Source organism: Babylonia areolata, chromosome 20 (assembly GCF_041734735.1).
Source record: "Babylonia areolata isolate BAREFJ2019XMU chromosome 20, ASM4173473v1, whole genome shotgun sequence".
Taxonomy (NCBI): domain Eukaryota; kingdom Metazoa; phylum Mollusca; class Gastropoda; order Neogastropoda; family Buccinidae; genus Babylonia; species Babylonia areolata.
This window is the reverse complement of record NC_134895.1, coordinates 48830186-48844458: the sequence shown is the minus strand read 5'-3', so window position 1 is coordinate 48844458 and position 14273 is coordinate 48830186. Positions and strand designations below refer to the sequence as shown.

At 52.5% G+C, this 14273-nt stretch overlaps 1 protein-coding gene across 1 annotated transcript in view; it reads right to left on the bottom strand.

Annotated features, from left to right (window-relative positions):
* Positions 1 to 1373: 1373 nt before the first annotated feature.
* The window catches only part of LOC143294638 (uncharacterized), a 20298-nt gene continuing 7398 nt past the window's right edge, over positions 1374 to 14273 (bottom strand). Inside the window, exons 4-9 of the mRNA XM_076606015.1 lie at positions 14136 to 14206; positions 13581 to 13764; positions 11014 to 11259; positions 9761 to 10076; positions 8107 to 8745; positions 1374 to 3721 (exon numbers count right to left, since the gene is read on the bottom strand). Of these exons, the coding sequence (XP_076462130.1) occupies positions 1721 to 3721; positions 8107 to 8745; positions 9761 to 10076; positions 11014 to 11259; positions 13581 to 13764; positions 14136 to 14206 (3457 nt within the window). The 3' untranslated portion in view covers positions 1374 to 1720. The remainder of the gene's footprint in view (positions 3722 to 8106; positions 8746 to 9760; positions 10077 to 11013; positions 11260 to 13580; positions 13765 to 14135; positions 14207 to 14273) is intronic.

Below are 14273 nucleotides of genomic sequence, written 5' to 3'. Positions count from 1 at the left end.
TTTGAAACATTCCCTGGAAATGAATATCAACACAAAGAGCTAAAAGTTCTAATTCCAGATCTGTTCGTCGCTGAAAAGAAAGGAAAATCACACACCACTCACTGAAAATACATTTGTATCCGAATTCGTATTCCAGCCACGCTTAAGAACGTTAAAATTAAGTAAGTAATGCAAATTTGGTGTCGTTCTTAAAAAGAAAAACAGTGTAATATTATTTCGGGTACGTTTGAATAAGACCATCTTAACTCAACTGGTTTATTTTCTCATGCACTTGAATTTGGCTTCCTGCAACAAAGAAATCAAAAGCGAGAGAGAGAGTGGGGAGGCGGTGTCGGGGATGGGGGGTGGGGGTGTTCCAAACAGGCAGCATGGGAGTGAGAGAGAGTGTAGACAAAGAATAGTGAGAAGAAGTGTGGAAGCGGTTGCTGAGGAGAATGATGACTTTTTGGGAAGAGGCGAAGACCTGTGCAAAGACGAACTCTCGGGAGATGTTCCAGTGTGCCGATATCTGCAGTCTGGGCTGTTTCAGCGTTAGTTCCCTTCATCTGCCCATCCCTATCCCTTTCTCATATGCGTTACGGAAATTTAAAGATTTCCAAGTGTGCGTGGCTTTTATTTTTTTAAATTTATTTAGTTAGTTTATTTATTCTTATTTTTGGACATCGGCAGCATACTTTTGACACACTTGTAACAACGACTAGCAGGGCGGACTCCCTTCCCTAACAGTTGGTAATGCGATGAAGTGAACGAGAGGCAAAGTGGACAGATAAACCCAGACTTGGCCTCGCAGAAAAAGGAAAAGTTCAGCTAAACAAGGAGACAACCAACTCATTGGTTTTATCTGGAATTTCCAAAGTGGAATGCCAAAGGTCGCAAAAAAAAGAGGTACCGGTATTCGCACACGAATGACTGTGCTTGCTGATTTCATATCAAGTCACAGCACATCACTCCACAGAAGTCTTTGATATGACTGCTGATAGGCTAGAAATGTTCGGCGGTTTAAGGCGAATCAATGGTTTCCGACAGTATATCAGTTAAGCTTCAACGGTGAGGAAACCAAGGGTGGTGGATTTCCATGTGAACACCCCCGTGCACTGAACTGTCACAACGACCCATCTGCTCCCCGCTTACCAGGATTCGACAACACTTTCTGTTTTCTTCTTCTGATGAACTGGTTCTTTGGGGTGTCAATGTAAGCACACGGCAGCATCCAGTGCGTTGTCCACGTTTACTGCCGACTTACCTCCCCCCACTCACTCCTGGCTGAGTTGTCTGTAGTTCATTGTCTGCTCTTTGTCAGCGCTTCTGTCTGTGGCTGCTTCAATGAGGGACCCGTAAAGTGTGATCATTATGCCAAGACATGGAAACACATCTGTACATTGTGTGATCAGAATACACATTATTTTCTTTGTTCTCTTCGAAAATAATAAAAGAGCTTTAAGGTTCTTCACAGTACACAAAACGCCGTCAGTTCGTTTGTGCCACGTTTGGTTTTGTTTCAATTTATTTACAGGTAACAAGTACAAAGTTAGTTTGAAATTATGTTTTGGTATTCAAAAGAAAAAAAAATGTAGTCACACAACACCACCGTTCACTTGGAAAGTCGTGTCGCTCACCAGGCACCAGTCACTTCCTGCATGTGCCCAGTGAACGCGGCAGTCAGTAATTCCAAGACTTCTGTTCCTCCGACAATGACCGCCAGTAGCCAGCGATGCTAACGTCACCAGACGTCCTGTGCCTCTTCTTCAGGAAGCTTGATGAGGGGGATGTCTGGAATGGCTGCTCTGTCCGTTACGGCCGTTATATCTGGAATGGCTGCAACGTCCGGCCCGGCTGCTATTTCCGGAACGGCCGCGATGTCCGGAACGATGCCTTTGGAAGCTGGGAACACAGCAAGCGTGCTGCTGCTCTCCGTCCCTTCCCCCCCTCCTCCACCACCACTGCCCACCTCCAGCATCGTGGGCAGTTCCGGGCCCTTTCCATCTCCCTCCTCCTCCTCCCCCTCCTCCTCCTCGAACTCCTCCTCAATACTGTCCTGGGGGGACAGCCTACGCACGGACCCCGCGCTGCTGTCGCTGCCCATGCTGCTGCTTCGGACCTCTGGAGCCAGTCTGTCCCTGCGCCTGTCGTCCAGGCGGTACAGGGGGTCCGTGTGCTTGCGCTGCATCCTGCTTCTGTGCTGGGAGCGGGGGGAACGCCTCAGCCCCAGGCGTGCACCGCCCTCCCCACGACCGGGGCAGCTCTCACTGGGAGGCTCCTGCCTCAAAAACTCGTTGAAGATCTGGTTCGTCTTTTCGTCAATGCTATAATCCCTCACCATGTATTTGTCCTGGGGGTCTCTGGCTTGGGAGAAGAAGCGGGTGAAGACAGAGCGCTTGGAAGCCGGAGGCTGGCCCGAGTGCTGCTGCTGCTGCTGAAAGCTGAGGCTCTGAGGGTGCAGCCCCACTCGGCTGCCCTCCGCGCTGTCCAAGGAGCCCCCGAGACCCGAAGCAGCTGCGGCTGTCTCTTCGGGTTCCAGAACACTCTCATACACGTGGATCACCTGCCGCTCGCGACTGTACTCGCGGCGCTTCTTGCTGGCTGTGCGTCCCGCCCGCCTCTCGAAGTGAACGGCGTTGGAGTTCCTCCGGCCTCCAGCCACCTGGTAAACCACCACGCCACTGCCTGCCTGAGGCTCTCCCTCTCGGCTGCCGCCACCGGCACCATGACCACCAGCACCGTGACCACCGACACCACGGCTGGCATGACCGTTACCTCCGGCTCTGCCTTCTTCCGCGTCAGCCACCATCTCTTCCGGTTCTCGCGCCTCCACGATGTATTCCCCTGGCAGGTCCACCATCTCCAGGATGTCTCCCGGATCGCGCACCCCGGACTGCTGGGTCTCCAGCGACTTGTAGCCGCTGTCCGTCTTCATCTGACGCAGGCGGCTGTGCTGGCTCTCCGTGGTGCTGTCCGTGTTGTCCGTGGTGGACTCGAAGGACGTGCTGGTGACCTCCTGGCGGGACGTGTCCGACACCTCGCCGTCCGTGTCCACGCTGTCCAAGCTGTTGTTGGCGCTGGCCTGGGCCCGCCCGTGGGCCGGCGACTCTTCGCTGCCGCCCGGGGATCGGCCGTGACGGCCGTTTTTGTACGTCTGCCGCCTCTTCTCGTAGTTGGGGTGCAGCAGCTGTTGTGCCGCAGCCGTGGCCGGCACCTCCACCGCCCCGTTGGAGCAGCAGCCATTCCCTTCATCCACTCCACAGACAGCGGAAGGGGGAGGGAGGGGCGGGGAAGGGAGGGAGTGAGGCCCCCCGTCCTCGGTGGACACGTCGGCATCCGGCGGGCTTTCCGCCGCTTCTGTTTCCGCTTCCGCTTCTGCTTCTGCGGGCTCGGTGGTCGGCTGATCGGCGGTGTCGGGCTGCTGGCTGATGTCGTCCGCGGCGGGCGGCGCGGGGAGGAAGGGCACGTGCTCCTGCTGGGGGGAGTCCTCGGGGGACGTGGCGCCGTCCTCCATGCGCACCGTGTCGCTGCACTCCTCCTCCTCTTCCAGGGTGGCCCGCAGCATCCACAGCTCGCGGTTCTGCGGGCAGATGACGTCCTCGCTGAGGAGGTCCTCGTCCTCGTCGTCGCCAGGCGTGTCTGGAGGGAGGAGAGCCTCCAGGGCCAGGCAGGTGGCGCCCTCCTCTTCCGCCCCCGTGTCCTCGGCCAGCTCCTCCAGACTGCCCGTGTCGTTGTAACGCACCTGCACAGACATATTGTCATGACACTGACGCATATCTTTATGACAGAGAAACATTGTCGTCGTCATGACACAAAGTACAATGACGGATACACATCGTCATGACACACCGGGACCAGGCTGCTTCCAATTCTGTAGTGGGGCAACCATCCCCAATACGGCGGGTCCCCGGGTGGCGGATAGGGGGAAGGGCCCTCAGATATGGGGGTTAGCTGCGATATGTCAGGCTTGCCTGGCCGAATAAGCAGTCCTGGACCACCTGGCAATGTTCCTACCAGGACGGGGTGGGTCAACAGGTGGCACTGTTGTCCTTACTGAAATACCCCATGTGTCCTATGACAGGTTCATCATGCGGTCAAGAGGCGCGTTATAACCTCTAGCCCCGGGGTGATACCCTCGGAGAAACAATCTCCCCTGTGCTCACAGGGCAGGACGTACGGGCCATGAGCTAAGGGTGAGGCACCCCAAAAGAAAACTCCCGCTGAAGACGGCGGTATCGGGCCACTGGCGCAATTAAAACCACAATACCATGCATCCACGCTTCCATGATGATGCAGTCCACAGAATCTCGATGTGGCGCTCGACCTTCGGAGACCCGCCGGGGAGGCCGGGAGCCGGGCCCTATGCCTCAAAGGGGCCCACCCCAAGCAACCGGTGGTCGGACAAGGAAATTCCACATGCCCATGCGACGAAGAAGGAGACCTCATCCTCCTGCTGGGGCCAAGCAAACAGTACCATCCAGAAAGCTCAACATTCTCCAGTGGAATGCAGAAGGGGTGCATAAGAAGAAACTTGGCCTGGCAGAAAGGATGCACCAAGAAAATATTGACATTGCATGTGTCCAAGAGACATTTTGACCGTAAACCATCGCTTTCAAGTGAGGGGTTACGAGACCATCAGGTTGGACCGTGAGGAAAGAAACAAAGGAGGGGTGCTTGTCTTGGTGCGGAATTCCATCGCCGCACAAGAACTCAAGATCAACACCAGTCAACAGGCAGAGATCCAAGGGGTTGATATAGTCTTTAAAGAACACAACATCAGGATCTACAATGCCTATTGCCCTCAAGATCGTGATCTTTCCCTCACATACATGAACATCCCAGACAACAACTGCGTGGTGGTGGGAGATTTCAACAGTCACTCAGAGAGATGGGGCTATGAGGAGACGGACAGGAGAGGCGAAGAAGTTGAGGATTGGGAGATTGACACACATCTTCATCTCATCAACCAAGAAGATGATGAACCCACCTTCTACTCTAGACGCTGGATGACCACATCAACACCAGATCTAACGTTCGTCACCAACGACCTGTTCGTCAGGACCACAAGAACAGTCCTCAACCAGCTTGGAGGAAGTGACCACAAGCCCGCAAAACTCTCTATCAACCTCAACTTGCAGGCTCCTCAAGCAAAGTGTTCCCCGCTGGAATTACAGAAAGGCGGACTGGACTCTCTTCGAGACCCTCACAGATACATACACAAAGCCAGTCAACATCAGGCAGAATGACTCAAACAAGATGGTTCAAGACTTCACAAAGGCCGTCTTGACAGCTGCTATGGAATCCATCCCAAGAGGAGCACGCAAAGACTACAAGCTCTACTGGAAGGTGCTGTTACGGAAGCCAGGGACCGAGCAGAAAAGCAGCCATCACTGGAGAACAACATAGCGCTGAAGGAAGTAACTGCCAGATACAAGCTGTCCTGCGCACAAGCTGCAAGAAAAAGCTGGCAAGAGAAAACTGAAAGCCTAAATCTCGACAAGGATGGCAGCAAGCTGTGGAAACTGGCTAGAACCCTCAGCAACGAAACAACAAGTCACACCACAATAACTATTCAAGAGAATGGAAATTACCTCTCTGGAAAGAAAGCAGCAGACCGCTTCATAGACGTCTATGAAAACATCAGCAATCTGGAAGTCCCTCCTGAACATAGAGCTGCAGTGCACAGAGCCCAAGGTGAACTTCATGAGAAAGAGCCCCAAGAGGAAGTCATGACCTCAGCTTTCACAGAGAAAGAGCTGGAGGAAACGTTGCAGAGCCTCAACCTGAAGAAGTCACCTGGACCATACGGAATCACAAATGAAATGATTCTGCATCTTGGGATGAAGAGAAAGGCAGTCCTTTTAACAATCTTCAACTCCAGCTGAAAGATAGGATCAGTCCCACAGTGTTGGAGGGAAGTAGACATGATCCCCATTCACAAAAAGGGAAAGGACAAGTCGAAGGCTGACAGCTACAGACCCATCAGTCTTACAAGCTGCTTAGGAAAGCTGATGGAGAGACTTGTCAACACTAGGCTTGTCTGGCACCTTGAGAAGTATCAGCTGCTGAGTCCTGAACGGGCAGGCTTCCGCCAACACAGATCAACAGAAGACCAGATCACATTCATCGCTCAAAACATTGACGACGCATTCCAAGAAAAGAAGAAGGCGCTGGACAAAGTCTGGAAGGACGGACTCAGGCTCAAACTACGGCGATGTGGTGTGTCTGGGATCCGGGAGGATGTACACCTGGATCAGCCAGTACCTACAGATGGCTCCGCCACAGAAGCAACGAGGGATGGTGGAGCTGGAATCTTCCTTCGATACAAAGACGGAGATGAAGAAATTGCAATCCCAACAGGAAAATACTCCACCGACTTCCGAGCTTAGCGAGAAGCCCTCTGTGAGGCAGCCACAACAGTCTCGCAGAACTCCACAAGAACAACAGGGCAGGTGGTGGTGTTCTCAGACGCTTTCTCCAAGCCCTCAAGAACTCCCGCTGCAAAGAACAGAACCGTCTCACTTCAGCCCTTGTTTCCCTGAGTTCCAGAGTGGAGAAAATGGTGATACAATGGGTACCAGCACACTGTGACATCAGAGGCAACTAAAAAGCGGACATTCTGGCAAAAGACGGTGCACATATGGAGCAGGCCAACAAACTGGTGTCATACGATGAAACCAAGACAATCATCAAGGCACAGCAAGGAATAAAGTGGCGCATCCAGCACCCCAAATATAACCCTGAAGACAGATACCATTTGCTGGAACGACGGGAACAGGTCAAGATCTTCCGCCTGAGGACTGGACACAACCGCCTGCTCCACCACATGCACACAAAATTTGGCATTGGACAGAGTGGAGAGTGCCCTTGTGGTGAGGGACCAATGACAACCGACCACATCCTTCAAAACTGTAGGACGCATGCAGCATCCAGGAGGAAGTACTGGCCAACACCGACAGCAGTGGAAGCCAAACTGTTCGGCACGCTGGAGGAGCTGCGACGGACGGCAGCCTTCATCGAGGACACCGGGCTGCTTATCTAATGGGAGGCGAACGAGGAAGAAGAAGAAGAAGTCATGACACAGACGTATATCTTTATGACAGAGACACACTGTCGTCGTCATGACACAAAGTACAATGACGAATACACATCGTCATGAAACAGACATATACACACTGTCATGACAGACACATCGTCGTGACACAGAGATACATGACAGGCTGAGCTGACATAAACTTCACATTACCTGACACACAGCGACACACTGTCATTACAAAGACACCTCGTCATGACACACAGCGACACACTATTATTACAAAGACACCTCGTCATGACACACAGCAACACACTGTCATGACAAAGACACCTCGTCATGACACAGCAACATGCTGTCATGACAAAGACACCTCGTCATGACACAGCAACACACTGTCATGACAAAGACACCTCGTCATGACACAGCAACACACTGTCATGACAAAGACACCTCGTCACGACAGACACAGAGGACACACCTGCTGTCCTAATGATGTGGGTTGGAATTTGATTAAATCGGCGAATGTCTTGCGCAAGTTACACTCCCACTCTCTCGGCCAAGAGGGTCTTAGGACAGTCAGATTCCCAAAGGCCTACTAGCCCCCAAGGCTGCGGCACTAAAAGCCAGTGCAATCTTGCCTCCTAATTTCAAGTCATAGTCCTTTACAAATGACTAAATACTAAGCTGTAAATGGTTTCCCATTCCGGTGGAGAAACAACTGATCACACATCTCTTGGCCCAACAGTAAGCTTTTGTCAATCTGTGATATAAGCCAAGCACTGGGCTTATACTATGTATCTTTCACTTTACTATAATACTTGTTTATTTTGCCTTCATTTCAAGATAATATTTTACAATAAACCCCAGGTAGGCTTTCAAGGCGTGATGGGCATGGGCAACCGCGAAGGTCAAGCTCCTGTTTCTGTTTGTTGTTATTCTTCTTTTTGTTTGCTTCAACAGAAAATGTGACGTAGCGCATATGGATCAGTCCGCACGCCTTGTCACCTCCTTGAGACTGAAACAGCATGCGGCAAATGCCCGTGTGTGCGGCGGTTAAAAAGTGCACGTTGGCCACACCATCCTCCACTTACCTTGCTGGAGGTGGGGGAGACATGTTCAGAGATGACGTCATAGTCCGTGTTATAGAAAGGTCCTCTGGAGAACTCGGTGATCTGCAGCACGTCGTGGTCGTCGGCCACGTCCTCGTAGCTCTTGACCCTGCGCGTGCTCGGGTAAGCCCTTCTGCGCGCCCCTGCCCCGGCCAGCTCCAGACTGTGCGAGATGCGTTTCTGGTAGGCCTGCGCACGTTGAACATGCCTGGGCATGCTCTGCAGCAGGTCTTGCTCCTCCTGCTGTTGCTGTAGAGTGAGAGGGAGCGTGGCGGGTGGTGCTGCGGACTCCGCGGCGGCCTCTGAAGAACCTCCTCCATCGGCAGTGGGTTCGGTTCTATGGTCTTTACAAATGCTGCTACGGTGTAGTTGTTCTTGTTGTTGTTGGGTTTCTAGCTGTTGCTGTTGTTGATGGAGGTGGTGGTAGTGATGTGCTGAGCTGTCCTGTGAGGTCGGTGAGGAGCGGGCCGGGAGTGAGGATGGTGGTGGTGGTGATGATGGGCCTGTCTCCTGGATGGTGGTGGTGGTGGTGGTGATGGCTGTGGTGGTGGTGGTGGTGGTGGTGGTGGGCACATGTGGCTGCTCCGTGGTGACCGGCTCCTGAGAGCCGCTGGGGACCATCTGGAAATGACAGACCCACTGGCCCTCAGCAGCCTGAACATGGCCATGGACACGACGCAATACTGTTTCTATTCAATCGTTCTGGGAGGAAGAAGGGACTTTTGATTCAGGTCCCGTCAGACGTACTGGCGATTTTAGACATTTTGTATTCATTTTTTTTCACGCGTCTGAACATTAGTGTTTAAAAGGCAGGATTATTACACAGACGTGTGATGATTCTTCAAGGCTATATGATTATTATACACAGAACCAACCAACCAGCCAACAGTACACACACACACACACACACACACACACACACACACACACACACACACAGAGTGGAGTGATGGCCTAGACGTAACGCGTCCGCATAGGAAGCGAGAGAATCTGAGCGCACTGGTTCGAATCACGGCAAAGTGGCCAGTATTTTCTTCCCCTCCACTAGATCTTGAGTGGTGGTCTGGACGCTAGTCATTCGGATGAGACGATAAACCGATGTCCCGAGTGCAACATGCAAGTAAAAGAACCCACGGCAACAAAAGGATTGTCCCTGGCAAAATTCTGTAGAAAAATCCACTTTGATAGAACAAACAACAAAAACTGCATGCTGGAAAAAAATGGGTGGCGCTCTCAGTGTAGCAACGCGCTCTCCCTGGGGAGAGCAGCCAGAATTTCATACAAAGAAATCTGTTGTGACAAAAATTAGTAATACCTGTTGTGACAAAAATTAGTAATACAATACAGTACACACACACACACACACACACACACACACACACACACACACACAGCAGCAGCACACACACCAACACACACACACACACACACACACACGCACGCACACACACGCACACACGCACACGCACACGCACACACACACACCAGCACACACACACACACACACACACGCACACACGCACACACACACACACTCAGCCACCTTCCCACGCCCCACCCAACACTAACACACACCAACACCCATACATACACCCAATTCCCCCCCACCCCACTACCACTCCCCACCCACACTCACCAAGGGCTCCTCCTTGCCCTGGTCACGGTGAACCTCCACGTTGATCTGCCGGTACACGGGCTCCCCGGGAGGGGAGGGGGAGGCGCTGGGGGTGCCTCCTCTGCTCCTCCTGCCCCTCCTCCTCCGCCGCCACTGCTCCGTCAGGTCGCGAGGGCTCCCGTGCAGGAGGGAGGGCGGGGAGGGGGACTCGTGCATCACGCTGATCGAAGCTGCTGCCGCTGCTGCCCCCTCCAGCTCTTCAGGAAAGGCGTCCGGCCTCAGCCTCGCTTCCGGAGAAGACCCACGACGTCTGGCTCGCGGAGACCGCCTCAAGGTGCTGGAGTGTAATAGCGGGGAGGTTGGGGAGCGAGGGGAGGTACAGACAATACGTGGTGGGGGATGGGGGTGGGGGTGAGGGGGGTGGGGGTGGGGGTGAGGGTGGGAGGTTAGTTGCTTTACCGAAGGCGAACAATGATTCGTATCTCTCACACGCAGACACACGCTGATACAAACACACATGAATACACACGCATACACACACACACACACACACACACACACGCATGCACGCACACACGCACGCACGCACGCACACACGCACGCACGCGCGCGCGCACACACACACACACACACACAAACACACACACGCTCTCTCTCTCTCTCTCAGAGACGCAAACACATACACGCGCACGCACACACACACACACACACACTCGCTCTCTCTCTCTCTCGCTCTCTCTCTCACTCGACTCCCTACCTACCCGAGATGTAGGAGAGGGAAACTCTTCGCTTCCTGCTCGCACACACACACACACACACACACACACACACACACACACACACACACACACACACTCACTCCCTACCTATCACATACACACACACACACACACAGATACATATATATGTATCTCTCTCTCTCTCTCTCTCTCTCTCTCTCTCTATATATATATATATATATATATTTGTGTGTGTGTGTGTGTGTGTGTGTGTGTGTGTGTGTGTGAAGTACTATGACTCTCAAACTAGGAGGCAAAATTGCACTAGCTCTTGGAACTGCAGCCTTGAGGGCTAGTTGACCTTTGGGGGACCATCCCAACGCCCACTGTCCTGAAACCCTCTTGGCCGAAAGAGTGCGTATGCAACTTGGGCAAGACACTCTCCAATATAATCAAATTCTAGCCCAGATAGTCGGGACAGCAGTTGCCTCTTCTGCTGTTCTGATGGTCATAGTCGAACACGACTGACTATCATACATACATATATACACCTACCCGAGATGCAGGGGAGGGAAGCTCCTCTCCGCCTCCTGCTGAAGGATGCGCAGGCGTTCGTCCAGACTATAGCGGAAGGCCGCGTGCATGGCAGCCGCTCCCAAGGAGGGGGTGGGGCGGGAGGAGGAGGGGGTCAGGGGGGAGCCAGTGGGTGGGGGTGACCCCTCCCCCTCCACCACCACCTGGCTAGGAAGGAGGGAGGTCAGCCTGGCCAGCTTGAGGCGATGGAAGTCCTCCTCCGTCAACCTGCGCAATGATTGTGGTGTTATTGTTGCCACATGCAGTCATTGCGCTTTGCGTATCGTGACTGACTTAGACCCCTCCCTCCTCCTCCCCTCTCTCTCTTTCTCCACCCCCTTCATCAGGGGCCATGGCCTATCATGAATAAAATATTCGCATTCGCATTCACGTTTGCATTCTCTCTCTCTCTCTCTCTCTCTCTCTCTCTCTCTCTCTCTGTTTTGAATGCAACTATTCACGCATTTCAAATTGAAGATGATAATTTTTGTGTAACAACAACAACAACAACAAAATCTTATTTCTACTGCCACAGAAAGACATCACATGCACATATAAATACCTCTCCACTCGCCTGTGTGTTCCCTCTACACGCTGACACCTGTCCATCATTCACTTGTTAAAACCTGGACATTCACCTGTGGACATCTTCCCTGTCACCTGTGAACACCTGTCAATTCACCTGCAGACACCTTCCCACCTGTGGACACCTTCCCTCTCGCCTGCAGACATCTATCTGTGGACACCTCTCTCTCTCACCTGTAGACACCTTCTCTCCTGTGAACACCTTCTCACCTGTGATCCCCTGTCCACTTACCTGCAGACAATTTCCCACCCATTGACACCTGTCCATTACTCACCTGTGGACACCTGTTCACTTACTCATGGACACCTTCCCTCTCACTTGTAGACAGCGTCTCACCCGTGGAAGCCTCCCATCTCAGCTATGGACACCTGTCCATTCACATGTGAACACCTTATAACCTGAAGGCACCTTCTCTTTCACCTGTGGACACTTTCTCATCTGCGAACATTAACACCTTCCCTTTCGCCCGTGAAAACCTGTCCACTCACCTTTAGAGAACTTCGCGAACATTAACACATTCCCTTTTACAAGTGAAAACCTGTCCACTCACCTGCAGAGAACTTCCTACCCGGGGACACTTTCTCACCAGTGAATACCCTACCTCTCACCTTCAGACACCTTCTCACCTGTGAACCCCCATTTCAGCTGTGGACACCTGTCCATTCGTCTGTGAACACCTCACCTGTAGACACCTTTTCTCTCACATGTGGATACCTTCTGACCTGCGAACACCTTCCCTTTCCCCTGTGACTCACCTGTAGAAACCTTCCCACCTTTGGCCAGGTTCATTACTCACCCGTTGACACTTTCCCTCTCACTTGCAGAAACATTCTTACCCGTGGAAACTTCGCCTCTCAGCTGTGGACACCTGTCCATTTACCCGTGAACGCCTCACATGTAGACACGTCATCTTTGTCACCCATAGACAACTCTCCACATGCGACCACCTTCCCTTTCACTTGTCATCCCCTGTCCACTTACCTGTAGACAACTCCCCACATTTGGACACGTACCCTCTCACCTGTTGACACCTTCCCACCTGTGAACACCTGTCCACTCACTTGTTGACACCTTCCCACCTGTGAACACCTGTCCACTCACCTGTAGACGCCTACCTTTTCACAAGTGAACACCTGTCTACTCACCTGTGGACACCTACCCTTTCACATGTGAACACCTGTCCACTCACCTGTAGACACCTACCTTTTCACAAGTGAACACCTGTCCACCCACGTGAAGATACCTTCCTTTTCACATGTGAACACCTGTCCACTCACCTGTGGACACCTACCCTTTCACATGTGAACACCTGTCCACTCACCTGTGGACACCTTCCATTTCACAAGTGAACACCTGTCCACTCACCTGTTGACAGCTTCCTTTTCACATGTGGACACCTGTCCACTAGCACTTACCTGCAGACACCTGTCCACTCACCTGTACACACCTTCTCACCTGTCAACACCTGTCCACCCACCTGTACACACCTTCTCACCTGTCAACACCTGTACACGCCTTCTCACCTGTCAACACCTGTCCACTCACCTGTAGACGCCTTCTGACCCGTGAACACCTGTCCACTCACCTTCTGACACCTTCTCATTTGTGGACACCTTCCCACCTATGAACACCTGTCCTCCACTCACCTTCAGACACATTTTCTCACCCGCGGTACACCTGTCCATCATTACACTCACCTGTGGACACCTTCCTATTCACATATTCTGTACACCTGTCCACTCACCTGTGGACGTCTTCCCTCGCACCTGATAAACACCTTCCCTTTCACATTTGAACACCTGTCCAGTCACCTGAAGACACCCTCCCAGTCATATATTATGAACACCTGTCCACTCACCTGTGGACGCCTTCTCTCTCACCTGTGGACACCTTCCCTTTCACATGTAAACACCTGTCTACACACCTTCTCACCCGCGGGGCACCTGTCCATCATGACACTCACCTGTGGACGCTGGCCGTGGCCCCCCTGTCCTCGCTGCCCAGGCTGCCCAGTGAGGGTGACCTGTCCTCCTCCAGCCCCTCCCCCATCCTCCGGTCCTCCCCGTGGCGCGAGGCTGACCTCCGGGCTGAGGCCCCCGCCTCCATCTCGTCCAGTACTGTCATGGACCCCTCCTCCGCCTGCAGGTCTATAGCACAGTGTCGTCGTCGACTTTATCGTCATTATCGTCATCATCAGCAGTAGTAGTAGCATTATCATCACCATCATCATCATCAGCAGCAGCAGCAGCAGCAGCGTCTGTTACCACCACCAGCACCACATCAACCACCGTCATCAACATTTTATCTATTCCTCCTTTCTACCATGACTTTATCATCATCGTTGCTAACGTCGTAGTCATTGTCATCAACATCTTCATTATTGTTGCTGTTATTGTAACAAACAAACAAACAAAAATGATCTCAAAATGAGAGAGAGAGAGAGAGAGAGAGAGAGAGAGAGAGAGAGAGAGACAGAGAGACAGACAGACAGACAGACAGACAGACAGAGGATGCTGACCTTTATCATAACTGCTGCGGAGCTGTGTTCTTTCGTTGATCTCCTCAGTGTCTTCCCTCCGCACCCGACCTCTGTCCACAATTCATCATCATCATCACCATCACCATCATCGTCACCGTCATCGTCACCGTCACCATC